Genomic DNA, 23,451 nt, shown 5'->3' on the forward strand with positions numbered 1-23,451 from the left:
CTACTTAGTTTAAGACTCTGTGGATTGAGTTCAGTGCTGATGGTCTGCTGTCTGTACATCTCCACATGACAAACATGACGTGATGTGAAATCAGGCGCATTAGAGATCGATTTAATTTCTCTACATTGACCAACTTTTGATTTTGTGCTTCTGTATGGGAAACACTGCATCTCTTAGCCACAGACGCCCTCTAGAGGCCATCTCACGAAGCGCATCATCTCACTAAGCGTTACCTGACTGACTGACTGCCTGACCTGAATTTGCCTCGTGAAAAATTAGATGACTGCCACTGACAAAATTTGCCACCTTCAAGACGTCGAGATAATTGGTAGCCTCTATCTGTTTGTGTTTCTCAAAATTAAGACCATATTTCCCATAAACCCCATTTCTTTCTGTCACAAAGATGTTGCTACTAGTCCCTCCTCCCTGGCATCACTCGCTCCATGTGCATTTGTTTTCTCTTTTGCTTTTGAAGAAGATAACCATGTTGGAAGTGATTTTTCCATAGCCTTCTTCCTGTTTTGTGCTGTAAAGCAATTAATCAGATTTCCCCCTTAATCCGACCCTGTGGCACACAATGTAAAATGCAATGCGGAGGCCAGTATAGGCTGCCAATCCACTTGACCATGGTCTTATTTGTCTACAGTAATTATACTAATGTCTCAAAATTACTGTGGTTATGATTTATTGATGCTAAAATGCAACACATAGCACCTTTATAAACCTGAGGCATGATTTTGTGTGATATGCCATTTACACCTGGCAGGAGTGTAGGCATTTAGCATATGAAAATAAATAGGCATAGAAAAATTTTTTTATTTAAACATTGCAAAAACGTTCTCAGTAGTGAGAGGTTTCAATGTTGTTATGCCAGATCCATAAATATAGAGCTATAGGCCTAAGGTATGAAGCATAAGTAGGCCATGGCCCGTGTGGCAGCGGTGCACTCATTGCACCGACCTTACAAACCTCGGTTCATTGTACTGATGACGCAGAGGTGAATCAGAGTTTCATGCCTCTAAAACTTTCAAACCAAATTGTTTTTCCTCCCACCTCAGAGTTCAGTGTGCTCTCATCCCTCACCAATCTGTTTCAGCTTGGAGGAACGAGGGAATTCCTCCATGGCTCAAAATAGGATCATCACTGACAACCGAAGCGTGGAGCTCCGTAGATAGAGACGCTTCACACATCAGACGCCGCCCGCTTTCACTTCGGCTGGTGAAGCGGGGAACCCTCCCTCAGTTAATACAATTACACTCATCTCCGTCAACACTGGCGTGATGAGGCAATTGTCTGAGTCAACAGATACAAAGAAACTCACATAGATTTAATAAAGCCATGGGGACAGAAGTGATAGGCTAAGTGATGCACATGGACATTGTAAATCCAAAGTGCGATGGGTTGAACATTTATATTTGCTCCTCTAAATAAATCAGCTCATCATTAAACTCATTGCGCGGTGCAAGGGGGCTAAAAGGCTGTGACTAAACAAGTGTGGGAGACACAGAATCTGATTTGGAGATGGTTAAGTTGTTCTTTGTATGTGTTATCCTTCAGGAAGTGCCATAAGTTGATTGCTTCTGAAGTATTCCCTCTGAGATTCCCAGTAGCCTTTTTCTAGGACAAAAACAGTGATCCATGTAATGCAGAACAGTTGAACTAATTTGAGGAATTCCTGCATGTTTTAGCTATAGTTCAGGTGTGAGCACAGTCGACGGTGAAATGCAGTTGTCTTTATACCAGATGGGAAAAAAGTGTGAAAATCCAATAGGCATACTTGTTTTTAGAATGAAATAAAAAGGTCAAGATGTCTTCTCCCCAAAGCCAACTCATTCTTCACACCTCAGCCACCTACTTATGTTCTTCAGGCTGACACCAGGATGGAAGCAAGTGACTGAGCAGCACACTAATCCAAATACCATCTGAACCCGTAGGTGGTGATATACACACTATAGGATTATTTTTACATGGTAAGCCAAGCTGCTAATAGCTTTTCAGAGTCACGGTGTGTGAGGTGGAACTGCCTACATGAAAAGGAGAGGCAACGCTGCCTCAACATCATGCAAATCCGCACTCTCCTCTACTCTATTTGTGTTAAAATGCATTAAGTGCATTTGTCAGATAAATTTTTTTCACAAGGCTCTTAAAAAGTGTCACTGAAATGTAAAATATGGTTGTTAAGACAAATCAGGAATTTGTGTTTTTCCATGTATTGGTTTTATCATCCATATTTAACCATGCACATCAACTGAGAAATTAGATATTTCCAGTTATAGCCTTTCACAGATCTGGTTTTTCCTGTGCATGTTGAAGACTGAGATTACATGTTTATATGGGCTGGGGGTGATTTGAAGGAGATGTCACCCACCTTGTTAACTCTAAATGAACAATAGAATATAGAGAAATAAAAACATGGGGAAATGAATCTTTACCTCTCCACCATTCCCCAGGAAACCCCACTGTTTTTTGAGAGGATAACAAAATGTATGTAATTTCATATTCCATTGCTGGTGTTTCAGACTAGCAGACTAGCAGGAGGCAAGGTGCACATTCAGGCTTGTATTTAGTTATGTTGACCAGCAGGGGATGCTCTGTGTCAGTTTCTCAATATCCCACTATTCTCTCATCCTCCATGGCTTTGCTTTGAGAAAATGAGTTGTGGACAAAGTTGACTCCCTCGGACACTAAGCCAGATCATGTTTTCTAACCTGAATGTGGACCACTGTGATGTACATTTGAATGACATTGCTGTCCATGGTTGATTCCATCTTTCTGACAATATTTATCCAATATTCTGGTCTAAGGTATGTAAGAAACCTCATCTGATATTAAAGAAAATACATTTAAAAAACATCTTTGTTGTATGTTTTTGCTACAAACCACCCACTTCCACTAGTATGGCCACTTCATACCTGTACATATTGTTCCCAATAACCTTCAAGCTTGTCTGCATTCTTATCTTAAAAAGAACAAGCAATCATATTTTTGGTCCAGGGTTTTGGCTCTGTGTAAACGCTGGAGGCTAGGGGCTGTTTGATGTTGTTATGGCTGGCTGTCTGCCGTCTCAGTAGTACTGGATCTGCAGGCCCCTCTCATGGCCAAAGGTATTGTGTTGGCTGCTCTTCTGATTATATTATCGACAGAGAGAGGGAGAAAATTAAGACTCCCACTGGACGTGGGTAAACAAACAAAAGTTTTTAGAGTCTTGTCCATCCAAGGAATTTCAGTTATTCAGACTTCTCTGAGGATATTGATGTCCAGTGTTGGGATTTTTGAGCTGAATGTTGTTCTTGCTTGATAAAACACTTTGTCTGTCCTCAGTCTGCAAGATTGAGGGGCAAGAAAAATATTCAAGGGCCAAGGACATCTTTACGAGAGACGATAAAAAAAGAACAATATTATTATCCATTTAGATGTGCATAGTCCAACAGTCCCTACAAGTGAATGTAAGACAAATGCACTGGAGTATACAGTCATATAGGAGATTTCAACCACCTGTATCACCTGCAATTTGAGGTAAAGAATGAAATGAAAACATGCAATGCCCAATTTCATTCAAAGTGTTCATTCATGCTCCATAACCCTTGGATGTCTGTCTCTCTCTTGAATGGAGGCTTGGGTTTGAGATTAGCCTTGTTGACCATCTCAGAACAAGGCCTTCCTCTGTGTCAAGCTGGTCAAGGAATGGGATAAGTCAAACTCCTGATAATCCATAAGATCCTAAGATCCATTGGCATTCTCAGTTAAGTAATTTAGGTAAGTATGTGTATGGGTTTGCGTGCGTGAGTGGTGGCTTTCATGAGTTCATTGACGCTTGTGTCCGTGCGTGCGTGTGTCTGTGTGTGTGTGTGTGTGTGTGTGTGTTACTCGCATCACATGTGATCCACAGGGGGGGAGGCTGGGGACGAGGCAGTCTGTAAAGGGAGTGGCGAGGGACTTTAAGGACCATGCTGTTTTGCCGGTCGACCAGCCACAGTACACCCAGAGGAAATCTCATGTTCCTGCCAGCCTACAAGGGTAAACAGATCTGTAACCACCGAGCGCTGGCACCGGGCCTCGGCCACCAGCGCTATAACTAAAGGAATGAATCACATCACACACACACACACACACACACACACACGCATGCACAGACTGAGGTATGCGCATGTGTAAGCACGCGTTCGTACTCAGTCACAAACCCGCAGTTAGAATGCACAGCTGTCACTCAGATGCACATGAACCCCTAATAAATAAGGGTTTTGGATGGTATTTTCTTCCTTTTTTTTGCTGTGATTTTCTGCATGCACCCTCAAATATTTATTGCCACCCCATTTGATATTATGTGTCAAGTTAAGTCTTTGAAATATAATGACCTTGGTCCGGGGATGGACTTCTGTATCTCACCCCATGAGATGATGCACATGCCCTCCTTAAGCTGTAAAGTGTATTCACCCAGCTTTTAAATGCATCCACCCAGCAACTCCTTTCCTCATTCAAGATTTCAGATAACAATTTTTAGCCACAGAGTCTTGAAACCTCCCCTGTCTTTTATGTTCCTTTTTTTCTCTCTCTCTTCTGTTTTCCCTTGCTCTCCTTTCTCCTCTGTCTACACATCTGCGGTTATTTATCTGTTATGCTGTGGCAGCAATGTGGTCAACATGTGTCTGGCTTCCTTCCACATAGCACTCATCTGTAGTCAACTTATGAATCACTACAGGACTATAGTAGACCTACCAAGCTCCTTATCGTTCAGGCCAGCGCGGATGGCTGGATACCCACTATAGGGATGGATAGATGGATTTCTAAGACTTCCCTTGGCTGTATACATAACACGAGTACACCATGTGCCACCTGCGTCCCACTTCTGACCTAACGTTCTATCGGAAATGTATAGCTATGTTTTTTTTTTTCTCCGCTCTCGGGTCAACGAGAGCAGCTAGCAAAGGATAGGCGTCATGACCTATAGGAATTAGAGTATCTAAGATGAGTATCTGGATTGCCTAAGCCTGTGGATTTGCATTACCCTGACCCCTGAACTTTAAATCTCGATGTTATTTAATCCTCTTGTAAGAGTATACCCTCAGACGGCATGATTGTATGGACAGACCAACCTAGAAACCAGAGCAGAGATTGATGGCGGTGGCGGTGGCTGTGAGCTACAATCAATGGGGACGTGGCCTTAAGTGTTTAAACCTATGGTACGGCGAAAAGTCTTGTTTTGCGCAGGGGCCATTTTGTCTGATTGGCTGAGCTGAGTGGAAACCCTTCTGCATTATTTTGATATACTATGTAGTTTAGCTTCACTTCGCTGGAAGCTGAATTCAAAGGACCTTATCGCCAACACCCGCAGCCCTCCAACTTTTGTAGTTTGGACACAAATGATAAATTTAGTCTCTTGCGCTGTGAATCATACTCATACTGACACGTGGTTTTCAAAAAGCTGGCCTGGACCCTTGAGATGTCTGATAGATAACGTTGGTGCGGCTTTTGACCCCCAGACATGAGCTCAACTTAAAAAAAGATAAAAAGAAACTGACGTCGGATTGAAAACACACAGTCGGTAAGGGAAACGTTTGATGCCGTTGATTCATAGGGTGTTACAATAACCTAACACAACAGTGATTGCGCATACTTCCTCCATGTACTGTGAGGGGAGCTGGGCCGTGATGCCTAATTGAATCCTGTCATCATCACCGGGCTCCGGATGTTTTGAAGGTGGAAAAGGTCATTTAGCTAAAAAATTACAGTCCCGTACCCATTACTTCTCGTCAAGGCTCACACTAACACACACAAAAAACAACCTTTTCATCACGGATTATTAGACAATTTAGCATTCCAGCTTCCACCAGCCCTGCTGTGTGCGCAGGACATTCACCACTCTATAAGATTAATACAGGAACCTCCCTTTGATGGTCTGGTTTGTTTGTTTCCATCATGGATGACGGAGATGGCACTTCTTTGCGAGGGAATAAACAACATGTAAAATAAAACTCCCACTTGCTATGTCCTGACATGGAGGACGTTACAGGCATTTTGGAGGTGTTTGGAAGTGAAACCAGATTGCTTGACAAGTGCTGAGGGTCTCTAGCATTGTATGATCAGTGGATTGTTTCTGGATGGTCCTGGGTAAGCACAGTGAGAGACAAAACAAGGCCATACAAGAGTAGTGAGTTCCTTGGCTGGGACCATCAGAGAGGCTGCAGTATCTCCTGTCCTCTCTCTTTAGATCGAGCCTGTAGCTCCAAACAAGGAATCACACTGTTTGACTGCACTTTTCACTGATGTTTGCAGCAGTGCTGTGATGGCTGCACTGTAACTTTTTCAATGGAGAGGAGAGGTTTGGAAAAACAAATTGTTATCTTTCAGTCACTAAAAAATATAATTACTGGTCTGGCAATAAGTAATTTCAGAGACATGATTTTTGTGTTACAGTATATGCTTACTTAGGTCTACTTTGCAGTATTTAAAAATAATAATAAATCTGCTGTAGAACTAATGCAAGATAAATGCATGATCTACAATGCTACAGTTGTACTATTCAAAAAAACTTCTTCATGTCTACTTCATGCTGGGGCTGTAAAACTGTAAGCTGCAACAGATGAGGAACAAGTTGATTTTTTAATGTACTTTAAAGCTGCATTAATACACCCATCTTATCAGCCTAAATCCAAATAGGGAAATTGAGACCACGTACATTCACCCTATTTGCTCAAATTAAATTCTGGTTTCAGGTATGGACATTTCTCCACCTAAAGTGACAAATTGAAACATGAGAGTGAAATCCATACTGTCTCCTAAACAGCGGTGAGCAGCACTCCGCCCAGAGAAAGCAGGACTCGCCGACGTTAGATCTTGTGCCGCTCGCGTCCCTTTGATAAACTGATCACAAGGACCAGAATTGGTAAGTATTTACTTGAGCACCAGAAGCTTTGTTGTTGATGTGTCAGGCTACACTCACTGTTTTTTTACACTAAAAGTAGAATGATAGAAGAACTTATCTCATATAGCATCTCAATATAATGTGAAAAACCCCAAATGAGCCAGGCGATGAATGCAAAGTCTTTATATATTTCTTCATCATAATTGCAACAACATATTCATAGAGCACTGAAGTACAACGTAGAATGAAATACAGACACTTGATGTTGTTGTATGAAGTGATGTGAGGCAAGTGGTTTCCCTTTTGACGTCGAGCGCCTGCATTTCTCAGTCCGATTAGTGCACCATGTTGAGTATAGAGTCATTTCAAAGCTTCAGCAAACTTTAAAAAAAAAGAACAGACAAATAAATACTGTACAAGACCATATATGTAATACTAGGTTCAGAAATCACAAAAAGATCATGCTTTTCTTAACAGAACACTTGATATATGCACTTTCATAGAACAATGCAGCATTTCTGGCAAGTTATCTTTTCCCTTCACGATAACACTATCATCAACAAATGGCAAACATGAGTACATTTGATATTCATATATATCTTTTGTATATATACCTTAAATAAAGTGCCTTCCTTTAAAATCTGTGATTCCAAAATGTAAATGCGTGTTCACCTGTATACATCTGGAAATAGTATTCCTGAAAGAGGTTTGGAGCGAAAACCCATAGAATTAGAATGGATAGAAAGGGCAATTCCTGGAGTATCTTGGTACTTTTAAGTACTGCCATTGAATGTTTGCTAAATTGTCACAGGAATGAGCATTTTTTCATATGTGGAATGACCGCATATGTCCACACTGACATTATCAAATATTCTATGCCAGCCATCATAAGAGTACCAACTAAACTCAACTGTTTATTTGAGTAGAAATGTCCTTTCTATCCATTCAAGTTCCGTACATAAACCCAAAGACTTCAAGCCAACAGCCTCAATAGCAATGACACCTTTTTTCCAAACACAATGCACCAAAATGACGACAGCTATTCAGTGATAACGGATCCAACTGCTTTCCAAAAAAACTGCACAAAAAGCATAATCTGTTCATCAATCTGGATTACACATTCGATACCCTTCTACTAATCTCTACCCGAATACATGTGCACTTCGTACAAGGTCCAATAGTGCTCCGCGGTCGAGGTAAATGGACAAAATTTTTATCATGGTCAGTTAGTCCCCCTGAGAACATTGTAGAGACACATCTATGAGAACAACCTGCTCACTTGAGAACACTTTTTGCCTACATTTACGCTGTAGATACTTGGGTGGCTGGATTTACACAGGCGGCAACAGTCTGATTTTTAACTCTTTGCGACCCAGATCATATTTTTTCATGGCTGTCAAAATGTGAGGAAACACATGGAGTCGATCTGTGTGGCAAAGCATTTGAAATCAAATGTGCTGTTCCTGTGCAATTACTGCCTAAATGACACGCTCATAATTCTCACCAGCAAGCTCATCAATGGGTTTGAAATCCCTTTAGCTTACTGATTGCTTGCTCTGGTTAAGATTTCCAACTATTTTTTTTTATATTTCTATCAATCTTTTAATATTACTAATAGGAGTCTAGTGTCCCAATAGATTGACATTCACATACTGTGCATACATGTGGGACCTTTTGAGAAAATTTAACCTATTTTTCTTATTCATTTGGGTCTAGTGATGTCCTCCCTTCACACTGTAGGCTTGTTTTACCAAAATATCCCCCTTAGTACCTTTCAAACCTGAAGTATGTTCATTTATTGTTAGCAGCATAGTTAGGAGTTTTCATTTATTGGACTCTGCCCATGCATTCCTTTCTCTCATCAGTATAACCTGCCCATAATCATACATTTCCTAATGTAAAATCTATAAGAAGCATGATCAAGATGTTTACCATATGTTGCTATTGTCAATCACAAGAGCTCCGGGACACCACCAAAAAAAGCCAGCAGGTAGACATCATGCTTACACGCACACAGGAGTGTGTACTGAATAAAAAAACAAAGAGAGAGCTTGATGTCATGCCAGATGTGTAACAGGTTGGCAAGCATTGGAGAATACTGCATCTTTTTTTCCATTCATGTAATTCAGTTCAGTTCAGCTGAGCCTGATATCAGGACACTGTGCCAAATCCTAACTTGAGACAGCCACACTTCAGCATCAGCCTGAAAACCCCCCAAAACTCTCAATCGCATCTGTGCATTACCTCTGAGTCTTCAATGCACGGTCAATGGCCGATGCATGGTTTAGACATATAGATGTTGATTTTTTTAAAGGTAGGCAGTCCCCTCTCAAGTTAGGATTGGGCCCACTGACTCTCTGGGTGAAGTGGTAGTTTTGGCTGTGGTCCCTCAGTACTCCCTGGCCTCTTCCAGTTCATTCATGAACACGTCTTCATGGGGGTTTTCTGGGCAGCTCAGCCCATTGTTGGGTGGCCGCACCGCATGGAAGCGGCTCCAGTCTCCCTTGCACAGGATCCAAGGCAGCACGTCCACTTTGAAGTGCAGCTCAGGTGAGAACTCGGTGCTGATCAGGTTAGGCGTGCCTGCGCCCTTCCCCCGCGTGATCAGCCGTCCGCGGTCGTCATAACAACAGTGCTGCGCCGCCAGCGTAGACGAGTCGCCGGAAAGCGCTGAGCGGATGCAGGTGCGCGCTGACGGCTTGTAGATGTCCAGCCGCTCCTTGGGGCCACTGGCATCGCGCCAGCGGAACGGCCGGTTGTGATTCTCATCGAAAACGCTGACCACCGTGTACGCCACTTCAGAGGGGTAGGAGCAGGGGCAGCTGGGCAGCTCCGCCAAGACCTGGTGGAGGTACCTCTGGAGGAACTCACTCTTACAGTTCAGCCACTTCTCACAGCTGTCCACATCTGTTGGAAAGAGCACAGTAACACCATGTTTTTAGTATTACTAGTCACAACAACTCTCTCTTGGCAATAAGTCTAGAAGCAGTCTAGAGGCCATGAGTCCTGTGTCTGGCATCATGATGGACAGCCATGCTACCAAGCAAGCCAATTTAAAAGTACATTCTCAAAATTATGTTAGATCCAATACATCTACATCCCCTAGAGTACCTGGCAGCATATCAATGGAATCTTTACTTTCTTATAATCCGTCATCCAAAGGGGCAATACCAACCTACGACTATCTCTGACTTACTTGATACTTCTCGGGATTATGTGAAGTCAGTTTGGGAAGAGGATTTGGGCATTGAAATTACAGAGGAGCAACAGACATATTTGCAGGAGAAGGTGCACTCAGCATCTATACACACCAAGCATGGTCTTATACAGTTTAAGGTGTTGCATCATCTTCATCTCTCTAAGGTCATGTGGACCCATTGTGTGACTGATGTAGAATATTTCCTGCTTATTTGGGGCATATGTCCTGACTTTGCTCTAATCTCTGGATAAGTAGCAGTTATACGCACATCAAAAAGATGTTGGACTATTTCAAACAACAGCAGATAAACAGAGTACAGCCCGCACATTAGGAACTCCATTTATACTTCAGATCATTGTCTAATAAAGGTGTATGAATGAGTTCCTAGTGTGTGGGCTCTACTCTCTTTGGCCTAAACTGTCCAACGTCTGGCCTTCTGTATTTAACACATTGTCTGATATTTCAGGGCAAACGGTAGAGCCTGACCCCAGTGTTGGCTTTCTTTTGGGTACTGGTAGATGATAGTCCTTTCAGAGGCTCCACTTCCGCTGTAGCGAGGTTCATAAACCTTTTCAACTCTTTTTAACTGGAAGCCTCCCACTCATGTCCTAGGTAAACACAAAACACATTCAACTGACCTGTCCCAAATGGCTCTGTGCCATTCTCCATCTCGAAGGGGAAAGGCTCCACCACAGTGTTGACATCATCTACAAAAAGGAAAGAGGCACATCAAAATTAAATTAAAGACCCTATTTTACACAAATAACAGCCATAGTAAACGTATTTATAGGGATCTCTACTGCCGTGGCCCTGGAGTAATAATATTTTGGCAATTATCCAACACAATATAAAAAAATTTCTAATAAACTGGAACAAAAGCCTGCACATACACATACAGACCAGCATTTGGACCAATGAAGACTGCATCTATGCCTTGGAAGGAAAGAAGAATATGTGTGAGCTCACCAGGACAAGGCTCCAAGTCGCACCTGGAGGCCTCTGTCAGAGTGCAGGAGTAGCCGCAGGACTTGGTCCTCTTCTTCTCACCGTGTCCACAGGTCACTGAGCAGGGAGACCAGGCAGTCCACTCGTCTGTCTCCTTCTCTGTGGGAGGAAAAACAAAACACAAACAGAGTCAGTGACACTAACTCAGCCCAAGCTACTTTTGTTACATTTCATTTTGGCCTCGGACTATAGGGAAGCTTTGCAATCCTGGGAAAATTCAACAAATGTTTAGGTTAATGCAAGGTTTACATACTGCGAATTATTAGAGATTATTAGAAAGAGAGGGAGAGAGAATGTGAACGGGTGTCACATTTTCGATGAGCACTGCGCCATGTTTGTGGTCACAGGTCAACATTTGGCTCAATCACTACATATGGTACATTTAACAAGCTAATATGGAGAAGAAAAACAACAGCTTCAAAGGCTTGATCAAGATTATGAGCTCAAGGGGAATGACCTTTGCAAATCCAGAAAACAAACTTCTCTGTCTGTCAAAGTTCTCTGTTGAAATAACTGATTGTGTGAGTAGCATCAGCATCCTAATCCAGAATCGGCTTTCCAAATTTCTAGTCTGTCTCAGTCAATATGGACGGAAATTTTCTCCTGGTCTAACCTTTCCCATGCAAACCCATTCTTTTGAAGTAGGCTTCAGTCAAATTAGAGAGAGACAGCCTGTGCTGGGGTGGGTTGATCCGCCTGCGCACCAAGTTTCCTCGTGGTGTTAATGACATTGAAAACAAGTCGTTCTCGATTACAGGCGAGGTGGGTGCAGAAATACCAGCTTGGGTGTAGCGAGCACCCGATTTGCCTTTGTGGGCGCTGCCAACTCGCCATATGGCCACATGGGAACAGGGTCTCAGGAGAGTCTTAATTACAGGCGAAGCTAAGGCAGACATCCTTGATTTATGTTCACCAAACCTTTAGATCTGACCACTTAACAGGCATTGTTGCCCTTTCTGGTAAGTCTACATGCACATCACTTACACAGACAAGGTTTATATTAGTAGATGGATAAGGGAAAGGTTACACAGCTAAAACGAGATGGCACTCAGTAGAGCGCATACCTCCGCCAACGCTATGCAAATGTCAAGATATGCCAGTACATAATTTAATTTAATTTCTACCAATTTTTTATTACCAACTTGTTTTACGTCAGCAGATGCACACATTTTCATGACTGGACCTGAAATGGGACATGAGATTATCCCTGTTGAAATTCTAGCCACTTTTAAGCATTTTAGCTGATTATTGCAACACCACATGGCCAATCAACTATATTTCTTCAGTTTCCATTAGGGCTGCCCTCCTACCACTGGACCGGAAATGAGTTCTCCAGTGCCCCCATGTTGTTTGATTGGGCCAGTAACAGATGGTTTATATGTCTGCTGATAGGCCACAAAGTTTGATGGTGTTATGTGAATCTGTTCAGAAGTTATATGCCTTTTAGTGAGAAGCCACGCCTACTGTCACGCCCCCCTTTGGCCAATCTGTACAAAAAGTTAATCAGTTCTTCCTTGGCCCATGACCAAACTTTCCACAAAGTTTTGTCCAAATCTGTTCATAAGTTTTGGAGTTATCCTTCTAACAGTCAAACAAACAAACAGATGGAATGGGGTGAAAACATCCATCCAACTCTGTTAGCGGGAAGTAACTGTTTTTTTACAATACAATACTAATACTAATACTACAATACAATAATAACTTTCATAATTTTCTCTCTCTCTCTCTCATCTCTCTCTCTCTCTCTTTCTCTCTCTCTCTATCTATCTCTGTCTCCTTATTTACTATCTTTACCACTGAATAGAGTCTGTGCATGTTGAGGCACACCGTTCTTTTTTCCCATCAGAGGAGAGCAGAATTAAGAGAAACAAAAAAAAAAGCAACAAAGCCGTAAATGTTATGCAGAGCCCTGAAAGACCCCCGAAATTCTTGAACTGGCTCAAAAGGCCGAGCCGCGGAGGGCAGCGAGGGCCGCCAGGGTCCGGGGGGGCCCACGGGGTCCCGCGGAAGGATGAAAGGGCCAGCCGAATGGCCCCTGTCATTCTGTGTTCCCAATCTGCCCTCTAATTGTCCACAAGCAGAGGGCTGTTTTGTCCCAGGGAACAGTGCCGGCCTCACGCTGCCATTAGCGAGCGCATCGGACCCATCTTCAAAAGGCGGGCCTCTGCGACCAGCACGACCAGTGTCGACTTCAAAGTGCCTGAAGCCCACAATGCCCTGATGGTCGAGTGCTCATGCTGCCTCTCCTCCTGGCATCGCCTGGTCCGCTCCGGCTGCCAGGACGGTCTACCATGCTGTAGTCTGTCTCTCTCTCTTTCTTTCTCTCTCTCTCTCTTCCTAAAGACATTCCTATTCCCTCTATCTCTCTTTTGATATGTGAAACTCATTGGTTGTATTCCCGCAATTTCACGTTTTACCTTTTTCTCTTCCTTACATACGTGGAAAAGATTTGATTCATTTTGGTAAAGTGCTCAGTTGTAATCAGTTTCTTGTGTTGCTATATTTGAAGCCAAATCTAAAGCTGAAAAGTGAAAATTGAGAGGGATTGTGCTTTTATGGCTGCACTGGCAGACAGTGAGTGTACCACTTGGCAAACCTCACCATAGTAGCTCTGCATCGGGTCCCAGCCCTCGTTCCAGCGACTATCCCAGTCCCCGCCCACCCCGCTGGGGAGGGGCTCCTCGCTGCCGTAATCCAGGGAGTAATCTTCCTCCTCCTCTTCCTCGCCGGTTTCCTCCAAGCCTGAGCGGCCGGTGCTGTCCTCGCTGGAATCGGCGTCTGTGTAGCCCCAGAACAGGGGCCAGAAAAGCTTCTTCCCTCCCAGCCAGTCTACTGTGGAAGAGGGGGAGGAGGAAGAGGAGGGTAGCCAGTCTTTTTCCTTGGCCAGGTCCATCTCTACCTCCATCTGAGGGTCGTCCACCACCTCGATGGTTACCTATGTGATCAGAGAGGGAGTTCTCAGTGAATTTAAAGTACACATCCATCTTCAAACAGAATTTGCCTATATGATCTTTGACAGCTTCAGTATTTGTGAACATGAACAACTCTTTCCTAAAGTTATAAACTATCAACCAAGACTCCAAACTGTGGGGTCATTGACGAGCAAAATTTGGAGCCGCTTAATTTACAGTGAATGAAAGACCTACATTGAGAAAAGTATTCATATTGAAGTATCTATTGAACTGTCAAAGATCACTAAGATAACTATGTTAATTCTGGTTTTGCTTGGAGATGTCATCAGCACAGCACAAGCAGCACAGCTTATCAACAGGCTGAAGCATCATAGATAATTGATGATATCGCTTTGTGCAGCTTCTGTGCAGCGCATCAGTTACCGGCTCATCACAAGAAATCAACCATCTCAAATCCTCAAAAAAAGTATTTTAGAAAACCAAACCCGCTCCCTGGATCTAACTCAGCCAGCCAGACGTGAGCATGAGCATTCAGACAACCAAACGATCCCAGCTCCTTCGCTTTCGTCTCAGGCAGAGAATGCGAGCGTTTATTCTGGTTAACTACCTCTCATTACCTCAGTATGACTCATCCTAGATGCTGCAGTAGTTACAAGGGCCCGCTTCAGCTGATGTAAAGACCAGGCAACAAGGAAACGTCCTGTCTGCATTTTCGCTATCGTTTTGTAACTGTTGTGAAAATAATTTAAGGATTAGAGTTAAGAAAGTGATTGGAAATTGCTGTCATTTGTTCTAGATGACTGTTTTATGCAGAGAGTCTTATAGTTAATGTATGGCATGTGTGGTGTATGTGCTGCAGAAAAGTTGGTTTTCGTCGGGACAGTGAGAGCCGGGTCACTGTAGTTACATGATGTAGACATGGGCATCATTATGTCCGCCTAACCACATCCTGATTACACTGACCAGAGAGGAGGAGGAGGAAAACTACCCAGAGATAAGTTAAACAGAACGACTTTTTGAAGACGTTTAGGCCAATCTAGAGGGAAATGATGAGGACTTAATGGGTAACGCTTATGATTACAGATCCCCTTTTTCCCTTTATTACACTTTAATTGAATAGTAGCAAAAAAAGACACAGCTGGCTGTCTAAGATTAGATGGAGAGACTGCTGGATTTTGTTTCACAGTGAGAAAATAAATCATTACAAGAAGAGAGAAAACAACTGCCCAGTTCCGCTCTTCTTTTGCGTTAATGATTTCTATTTAACCCATAATTTACCACCTATTTCTTTACTGTGTAATTACACCAGACGCACCAAAATGAGTGTGATGTCATTTAAGGGGTTGTTAACTTACGGCATATCACATATCACAAGGCTTTAGTTGACCAGGCAAGTCCATTAAGAATGTAAAATATAAAAAATTATTTTCCTGTCTCCATAAAACATAGTGGAAATTAAGAACATATCCTTATCTCCGTCTTGACGTGTCTCTCTAACAAGCTGAACTCGTTCTGTGAGACCCATCATAGAGGTTCTACTTACACATAGACTAATATGACCCCAAATACAATCTGTGACTCCCCACATGCAACTGACCTGTATGTTGGGGTTCTGTGAGTTCATGTCAGCATTGGCCAGGTCCGGGAAGTTCTTGAGATCCAGGATGAAGGGTTTGGTCTCCTCCTCGGGCTCGGGCTGTGGCAGGACCCCCACGGAGCGGTGCTGGGTGTGGGACCACCTCCGCTGGTGGCTGTGGGGCTCGGGCAGCAGACTCTGCACCTGGTTCTGCTGCTCCAGAGCCTCGGGGCTCTGAGGTGGCTGGCCGTGAGCCTGGTGGAAAATAAAACAGAAGACGTAAGACAATGTATTTAGTATGACTAGTGCAATGCCCGTTCAAAACATGCCTATTCGGAACGGGCCGATTGCTTGGCCTCCGGTATTGATGCTTGCAGCTTTCTTTAGAATCGCTCATCCAAACAACTTCACACTCGACACTACACATCCTTGGGTCCCCAGCAATACACCTGCCAAGTGTGAAGTGGATCGGACTAACGGTTCTCGAGATATGCGAAGGACACACATACAGACAGAGATTCCTTGCTTTATAGTATGATTTCATGTTTTTTTGTTTCTTTATTGCTAACATCACCCTCCTCTCACTCATATTAGCGATGATAAATGGCCATCTGGACCACAGACAGTAAACTATTAGAATGATTCAAAGGAGAATACCACCGTCATTTAGAGTTACAGCCCATACTGTCTACACCTAGTTTACATTTCCCTGAGTCATTTTGCAATGTATGCTGTATAAAATTTGATTTTTTTAACATTTACTCTTCTTCATACTTCATTTTTAAAATGCAAAACAGTGTCAAACCTATCTTGAAAGTAACTGCTAATGAAGTCCCGTCTAACAAAGGCGCCCCACATAAGAAGATATAGATGTGACAATAAAGTTTGTAAGTTGACATGTTTTGAGAGATTATTTGCGGGAGGAGACACCCATTTTTTCCTGTGGGTGTCAGGTGATTGGCAGTAAACAAAACGCATCGATAAGAAAACACTCAACTTGGGCACCATGAAATAATGATAAAACAGAAACTTTGCCAAAGCCAAAGCCAAATTAAGGCTTCATGTTTAATGTGATGGATCATGTAGCTTGGGCAATTTTAAAGTCTGTGGAAGTTGTTTTTCACACTATACAAAATGAATGGGAGCAACTTTCTGAAGGTTGGAAAACCTAGATAAATGGCACAAACAAAAATTGGCAAAAACACTGGTATTATCCTTTTAGGTAGTCTAAATCCAGTGGCTACTTTAGGGTAAGTGACATAAAGTCTTGTCATTTTTGTAATTGGCTTAATGGCTGATTGATGAGCACCTCTAGAACACAATTAGCGCTCTGTTTCCAGGAAGAAACCTTGAAAATATCTACAATTTCACAGCTTGGTCAGCAATTCTAAAAAGCCACTGAGGCAACCAACCAACCAGCCAAGCGACCAACCGGCCCGCTCGTTCGTTTCATTCTTTTTTCTTTTTTTTTCCCACAACAGTCATGGCATCCAGGCCTTGGACAAAGAGGGGCCTGTGCCAGAAAGATCCTCTTTTAGCTTTAATGAGAGGGCCTGGGAGGCGTGGGACCCCTGGGCCGGCCCGAGTGTGTCTGAACCTGCCGTGCCGCCGCCGCCACCACCACCACTTAGCTTCCCCTCACAGGTCTCTCTCAGGTCCTCAGAAGGAAGACCAGGAAAAGTTCATCACTGAGATTAACATTATAATGGTGAGGAGTCTGAGACATATATGTAACTGGAATACATTTTGGGTGTGATTCTCCATTGAACAAACGTCTATTACACGTCTAATAGGAGGACATGTGTCTATTTCATGTCTGATACTGATCCAAGTTAAACCTCGACCCCCCAAAACATCCAATACCCCCTTGTCTGCCAGTCGCCCAAGTCTGTACAGTATCCTCAATACAACAAAATGGCCCAAACACACGATAGGACAGGACTTTGGGATTGGAGCTGTGCCAGTTTGTGGTCTGCACAGAGCGAGACAGTGGCGGTTGGAGGGCAAAAGAGGGGAAAAAAGATCTGGATTAACGACAAGACGGTTGAAGAATTATAGTTATGGCCTGTAGAACAGAACATACTTTTTACTGGCTGACTGCGATTGTCCCATAAAAAAAGTTATCTGGTCGGTCAAGTCCAACCATGTGAACGCATAATGCCTATTTAGAGGAGAAGCCTGTCAAGCACAATAAGCGGTAGATGAGGAGGAGGCAGCCCCCTCCCCAGGAATCTGTAAATTGGCAGTAGTGACAAATTGATAACCTTTTAGGAGAAATCAGCCTTGTAAATCAACTAGTATTCCTTGCAAATACTGCAAACAAATATTCCAAATATTGCAATGAATGCAAGTTTGACCTATTCCCACACTATTACCAAGAAAACTCTTATTATCCTATTCCAACAGACAAGGGCCATAATTTAACAAATTATAGCAATATTACTGCAATAAACAGTCCAATGATAACACTCAGCCAGCATGACACTATAACTTTTTATGCGACTTCTCACCGATCCCTGTATTTACTACAAGTTAACACATAAAATGTTGCAAAGGCCCCTGCAGTTTTTCAGAAAAGCCAATGTAAATTCAAATATTAAACTCAATAATTACACACACAATTCCTTTTACAAGACCCAGGACCCAATTTAAGTCCAATAATACAGGCATTTCAAGCATTCTTTAAAGGTGAACGTTTTTAGATGGGATGCCATTTTTTTTTGACTGAACTTGGTACAGGGGTTTTTAAGACCTGGATCTTATAGGTGCTGCGCAAGAATGCACCGATACCAGTTTTTCACTGCCGATACCTCCGATCTAATCCATTACACTTACTGAGCAATACAGACTTAGGCTGTTGATTGGAGTCTGTGGTAATAAATGACGATCTAACATAATTTTGTGTGCGAGAAAGGTAGAAAATCAAGTCACTTTGCTTTCCATTTCTGACATCGTGCACCTGGCTCTTGGTGTAGGATTTTATTGGGGAAATTATCCGGCACAATACCAATATCATGGTATTGGCCTGTTAGCCGCATCAGTGCATCGCTAGTGCTACTGTGCCTCCTGCCTTTGGCTAAAGGGAAGGACTCAGGAGAAGATCATTACCACTGGGGGGGATCAGACACAAACTCAATGAGAGAGAGGACAGCTCATTCTGCACTATGCAATGCGTCTATTTGTCCTACATTCCTCATATCTGACCAGCAGTGACAACATCCACTCACACTCACATTGTAACACTCACACACATGCACACACATGCTCTAACACCTACACATACACACACACACACACACACACGCGCGCAGACACACAGAAACAGGCCGGAGTCATGAGGGAGGCCACATACTTTCACACCCTCCTCATCTCGTCTTGTTACACATCTGGATCCTGTATTTTTTCGCCCTGTATATCACTCTCCTTTCTTCCTCCCCCTCGTTCTCTCTGATCCCGCTCTCCTCCTCTCCTCCTCTCGGCAGAGGGGCTCTCCTGATCAAAGGCCTATTGGCTGATGACATGTGGTGTGTTTAACGGGGCGACTATATGGATGCAGTGGGAGACCTTGGCCTGGCCTGGAAACTGGCATTCTCTCTCTCTCTCTCTCTCTCTCTCTCTCTCTCTCTCTCTCTCGCTCTCTCTCTCTTCAGACAAACACTACTGAGAGATCCACTTCCAACTTCCCACCCCTTCGGTAAAACAAAGCCTTGTGTCCTCCCGTCCTTTCAGAGGGCCGACTGACTGGAAAACACTGGATCCATTTAGGGCTACTGCCGCCGCCACCGCCGCCGCCGCCACTGCTGCTGCTGCTGATGGTGACACACATTCAGGATGGGGAGAGGAGGTCGAGGCGCTGGATGGGGGCAGGGGCTGGATGGGTGAAGGGGGGTGGTGGTGGTGGTGGTGGTGGTGGGGGGGTCCGGTGGGGTTGGAGGGGGGCGGGCTGGGAAGGCAGGCGGTGTGGCAGCCCTGATTTATGTGACCGCAGATATCAAAGGCCTCTGCACTTGGCCGTTTCCAAACCATTACAGAAGAACAATAAACTATGGGCCCTCTTTGATCGCCGCCTTTGCAAATGAAAAAAAAAAACACAGGGGAAAACAAATGCATGCTCCGTGGAATCGGGGTGAGGGTGCGGAGGTGCGGAGGTGGGGCGGGGGGGGGTGGCAGGCAGGGGTTGGCGGGATGGGATGGTACGAAACAGACAGGGCAAACAGGGCAAACAGGTCCTGATATTTGGAAAAGAAGCCACTCACACTTCAACACAAACCCCCCCTCCTCCTCTTCCTCCTCCTCCTCTTCCCCGAGAGATGAGGGTAAGACCAAAAACAGGAAATTCCACATTAACACAAAAAAGAGCCAACGTAAACAATCAGAGGAGTGACCCTTGACCCCGGCTCCAGTGTGAGAGACTCGGAGGGTTCGCCTTACCCCGGTTACATAAGCCTCTCGTTACTGTGCACCGCTTTACTGTACTGTACTGCCCCACCGGCCGTTCCCCCCCCTCCTCCTCCTCCTCCTCCTCCTCCTCCTCTCCTCTCCCTCCTCTAATCTCTCTCCTCTCCATCCACCGCTTTTGGACAAGCATCCGCCAGGTCACAGGCAGAGGTGCACAGTCACCAGCTGCAGGCTTTTGGAGGATGAAATGAGCAATCATAAATGCCACAGCAACTTTTTCTGCTCGCTAACCATCCCCCTTCTCTCTCTCTCTCCCTCCCTCTCTCTCCATCTCTCTCTCTCTCCCCCTCTCCCTCCCTCCCTCTCTCTCCCTCTCTCTCTCTTCTTTGACATCAATCAGACAGATGATGGGAGAGAGACCCAATAGGGCATCCATGGGAGGCCACACAAGAAGGAAAGTTCAAAGGCAAAAACTGAACCCTGACACACACACACACACACACACACGCGCGCACCCACACACACAAACACACAGACTTTGATATCCATATATGTCCATGTGTAACACAAACACTCGCTTGGACACACTACACACTACACACTACACAGGGTGTGTAGAGATGTGTGTAGAGACTTTGAATTTATTATTGGTGCTGCCCAGTGTTGGCAAAGCTTCTCTGCTACCTTACTATACATGGAGAGAGAAAAGGAACAATAGAGATTAGCCTGCTGCACTCCTGAGGAAATCCCTCTCTCATGGCCTTTGTCCTCATTTTATTGATTGACTAATATTAATAGTGACTTTTGTGTGACTTACATACTATTTTGTAGCACTTTCTATCTATGGTGTAATAAAGTTACCACTTTAGCTTCCATTAACCTATAAAATTACAAATTTTAACAAAAATAAAGAAATTTTGATTTAATATTTTCATTCTTGTTATATAGGTTGGAAACATACCATAACAAAACATAGTATAATATTCCTCTAATAGGGACTTACAGTGTGTCTGTGGTATTCAATAGAGAGTTAATAGTGACCTTATCCTACTTTATTGCATTTTATTTTATTTTATTTCCTATGGCATTAAGACATATTCCTATAATATCCATATAGGGACTTTTAGTTTTGCCGTGATGTTTGTATAGTATTCTTCTCAGTATTATTATAGGATAGCTCTTTTTGATATAGGTAATAAGCAATGAATGGGATATAAAACTGAGAACACAGAAATAGACCTTGCAATAATTAACACGTTAGCAATGATTCAATAGGGCATTCATAATTTTGATAAGGAAATCAGATTTTGTCAGCCGCAGGTGTAATCATAAGGCGTCACGGTAATTTTTGAAACTTGTTGCTAAACTTAGCTAAGCTTCAAAAAGCCAACACACATAATGCATGAAGAAAACTTACCTTATGGGCAACATTCTTGTGTCTAGTGGGAAACCCCGTCCCGAAACTAACGACAAGTATCGGCCAAATCATCAGCAGCATCTGAAATCTCCCCGCGACCTCTTGACGCATCTTCTCCACTGAAAAGCTTCCCTTTGAAGAAGATTTGTAAAAGTACTTTGGAGGCTTTTCTCCGACTATTTTCTCTAACTTCAGCTCGTCGATTCAGAGAGAACGATATCCCCTGCCCTTCATTAGTTTGTCGGCAACTTTGACTCGGGACAAGTGAAGTTTTCAGCCTCGCCAGCCTCGAAGTGTCGCACTTTATGAAGATGCGCACCAGTGTCCCAAGGTATCCAGCGCGCTATCCATATCTGGCACCAGCGACTCTCGAAGCGGCTGTCTGTCCGTACGGCGGGTCTAGGTCAGTGTCTACCTTCCCCATAAAAAAACAGATTTGGATCAGCTTTAAGTACCGAAGAACCCAAATACCCACGCAAAATCTCCCCGTCCGCACCGGCGCCCGCTTATTCAACTACTTTAAAATGTGAGTCATTCCGTCGTGGGTGGGTGGGTGGTTGGGTGGGTGTTTTCTTCCAATACATTGACATCTGGAGTTCATAGTAGCCTATACTGTGCGTTTTTTTTTTTTTTTTTTTTTTTATCTCTGATGCGTTAATCCATTATCCAGTTGAAGTTCATCCACACCGGTTCCGTAGGCCTAGTGTATGCGTGTAAGAGAGTGTGTGTGTGTGTGTCTCTGTGTGTGTGTGGTGTGTGTGCGTGTGTGTGTGTTTGTGTGTGTGTGTACCGCCCAGCCAACCGGTTTCGGTAAACTTTCCTTTTACGCACGCATTCATAGGGTTGATGCTGAAGGAGTCGGGGGAGGTGGGATGCTCATTGCTCACAGTTTCGGAGGCGGCGGTGTGTGTGTGTGTGTGTGTGTGTGTGTTGGGGCGAGGGGAGGGCGGTGTGTGTGTGTGTGTGTGTGTGTGTGTGTGTGTGTGTGTGTGTGGAAGGGGGTGGGGTGTATTGGAGGGACTATTGCTTCCCAAAGGGGTCTGAAGGTACAAGAACTTCAGGTGTAAATACATGGGCTGCTGCTGTAGAATGGAGGGAATGGAGAGGCCAGTTGTAGGGGAACCCGCCATATTAACATAACATTTACTCCAGTATTTGAGTCATAAAATCTTATTTTCCTCACAAGTTAAATAATGTGACAGTGGTATGAATTCATTCCACTTGTTTCTAGAATTTCCTAAATCAAGTGTCATTTTCTTGACTCAGTTCTTGACACAGGGGTTTTGTTCCTGCCTCTGGAGACAAGCAGGATTAGCTCACCGCATTGCCAGAATGTTTCACTTGTTTTAAGAAAAAATGACATATTAAAAAGACTAAATGATTTGTTATGGTGGAATTTTTCGCAGTGTAATGGTAACAAACTGCAGGATATCAATGACTAATCTGTCAAAAAGGCTTTAGAACACATTTGTCATTGACTGTTCAGTTGTGCCTGCAATCTGCTTGTGCCCACTGTAAATAAACACAGACCCATTCCAGCACTTAATACAAAGAAAGAGTGATTTAATCTTTGCAGCACTGTTTCCAACAGCATGGTCAACATACATCATGGCTTTACAAACCCCTTTAAGTGGTTTATCTTCGACCCAAATACAATGAAATTGCCAAGGGCAAAAGCAACTGATAAGGAAGTTTCCAATGGTCACTGCAGGTCAGTTCACAGGTCTGTTTGTGGCAGGTTGAACAATGTCACATTACATCAAAGAGCTCCAAGCAATTCTACATTTTAATCATCTCTCTGTTTTTGATGCTTCTGTTTCAAACTAAAGGAAGCCTGTCTGAGAGAAATCGTCATGTTGCTGTTTGCAATTGCACTGTGCCTCCAAAGAAGAGAGACTCCACATACTGCATGGGCCTCCAGACAGCTTGGGAGGAAACTCTGACAAGAAGCAGAGTCTCATGTCAAAGCACAATGCCGAGGAGTGAAATTCCAGATTATACTGTCATGTGTTCTAGCATTTTCTGTCATGTTTATTGAATCAAATGCATCGTTCAACTGTTATTCAAGCCATTTTTCATGGA

At 43.6% G+C, this 23,451-nt stretch overlaps 1 protein-coding gene across 1 annotated transcript; it reads right to left on the minus strand.

Moving 5' to 3' along the window:
- Window positions 1-7,060: 7,060 nt before the first annotated feature.
- Window positions 7,061-21,850, minus strand: ism2b (isthmin 2b). The gene is made up of 6 exons (XM_071539876.1): window positions 21,370-21,850; window positions 15,576-15,809; window positions 13,668-14,001; window positions 11,028-11,165; window positions 10,700-10,768; window positions 7,061-9,769 (listed from the first exon to the last, which is right to left on the minus strand). Exons 1-6 carry the CDS (start codon window positions 21,478-21,480, stop codon window positions 9,252-9,254), a joined length of 1,404 nt encoding a protein of 467 aa, XP_071395977.1. The 5' UTR covers window positions 21,481-21,850; the 3' UTR covers window positions 7,061-9,251.
- Between the last annotated feature and the right edge of the window lie 1,601 nt (window positions 21,851-23,451).

This window comes from Centroberyx affinis, unplaced genomic scaffold, assembly GCF_046629955.1.
Source record: "Centroberyx affinis isolate AG114_WGS23_722 - 3 ecotype Tasmania unplaced genomic scaffold, CSIRO-AGI_Caff_v1 ptg003529l_1, whole genome shotgun sequence".
NCBI lineage: Eukaryota > Metazoa > Chordata > Actinopteri > Beryciformes > Berycidae > Centroberyx > Centroberyx affinis.

What these genes read in the sequence shown, in the direction of transcription:
- ism2b (XM_071539876.1), bottom strand. Translation starts at nt 21,480, where the DNA reads ATGCGTCAAGAGGTCGCGGGGAGATTTCAGATGCTGCTGATGATTTGG. An exon ending in CACAGAACCCCAACATACAG is followed by an intron (nt 14,002 to 15,575) that starts GTCAGTTGCATG and finishes CTGATCACATAG; the next exon opens with GTAACCATCGAGGTGGTGGA. An exon ending in CCCGATGCAGAGCTACTATG is followed by an intron (nt 11,166 to 13,667) that starts GTGAGGTTTGCC and finishes TTCCTCCCACAG; the next exon opens with AGAAGGAGACAGACGAGTGG.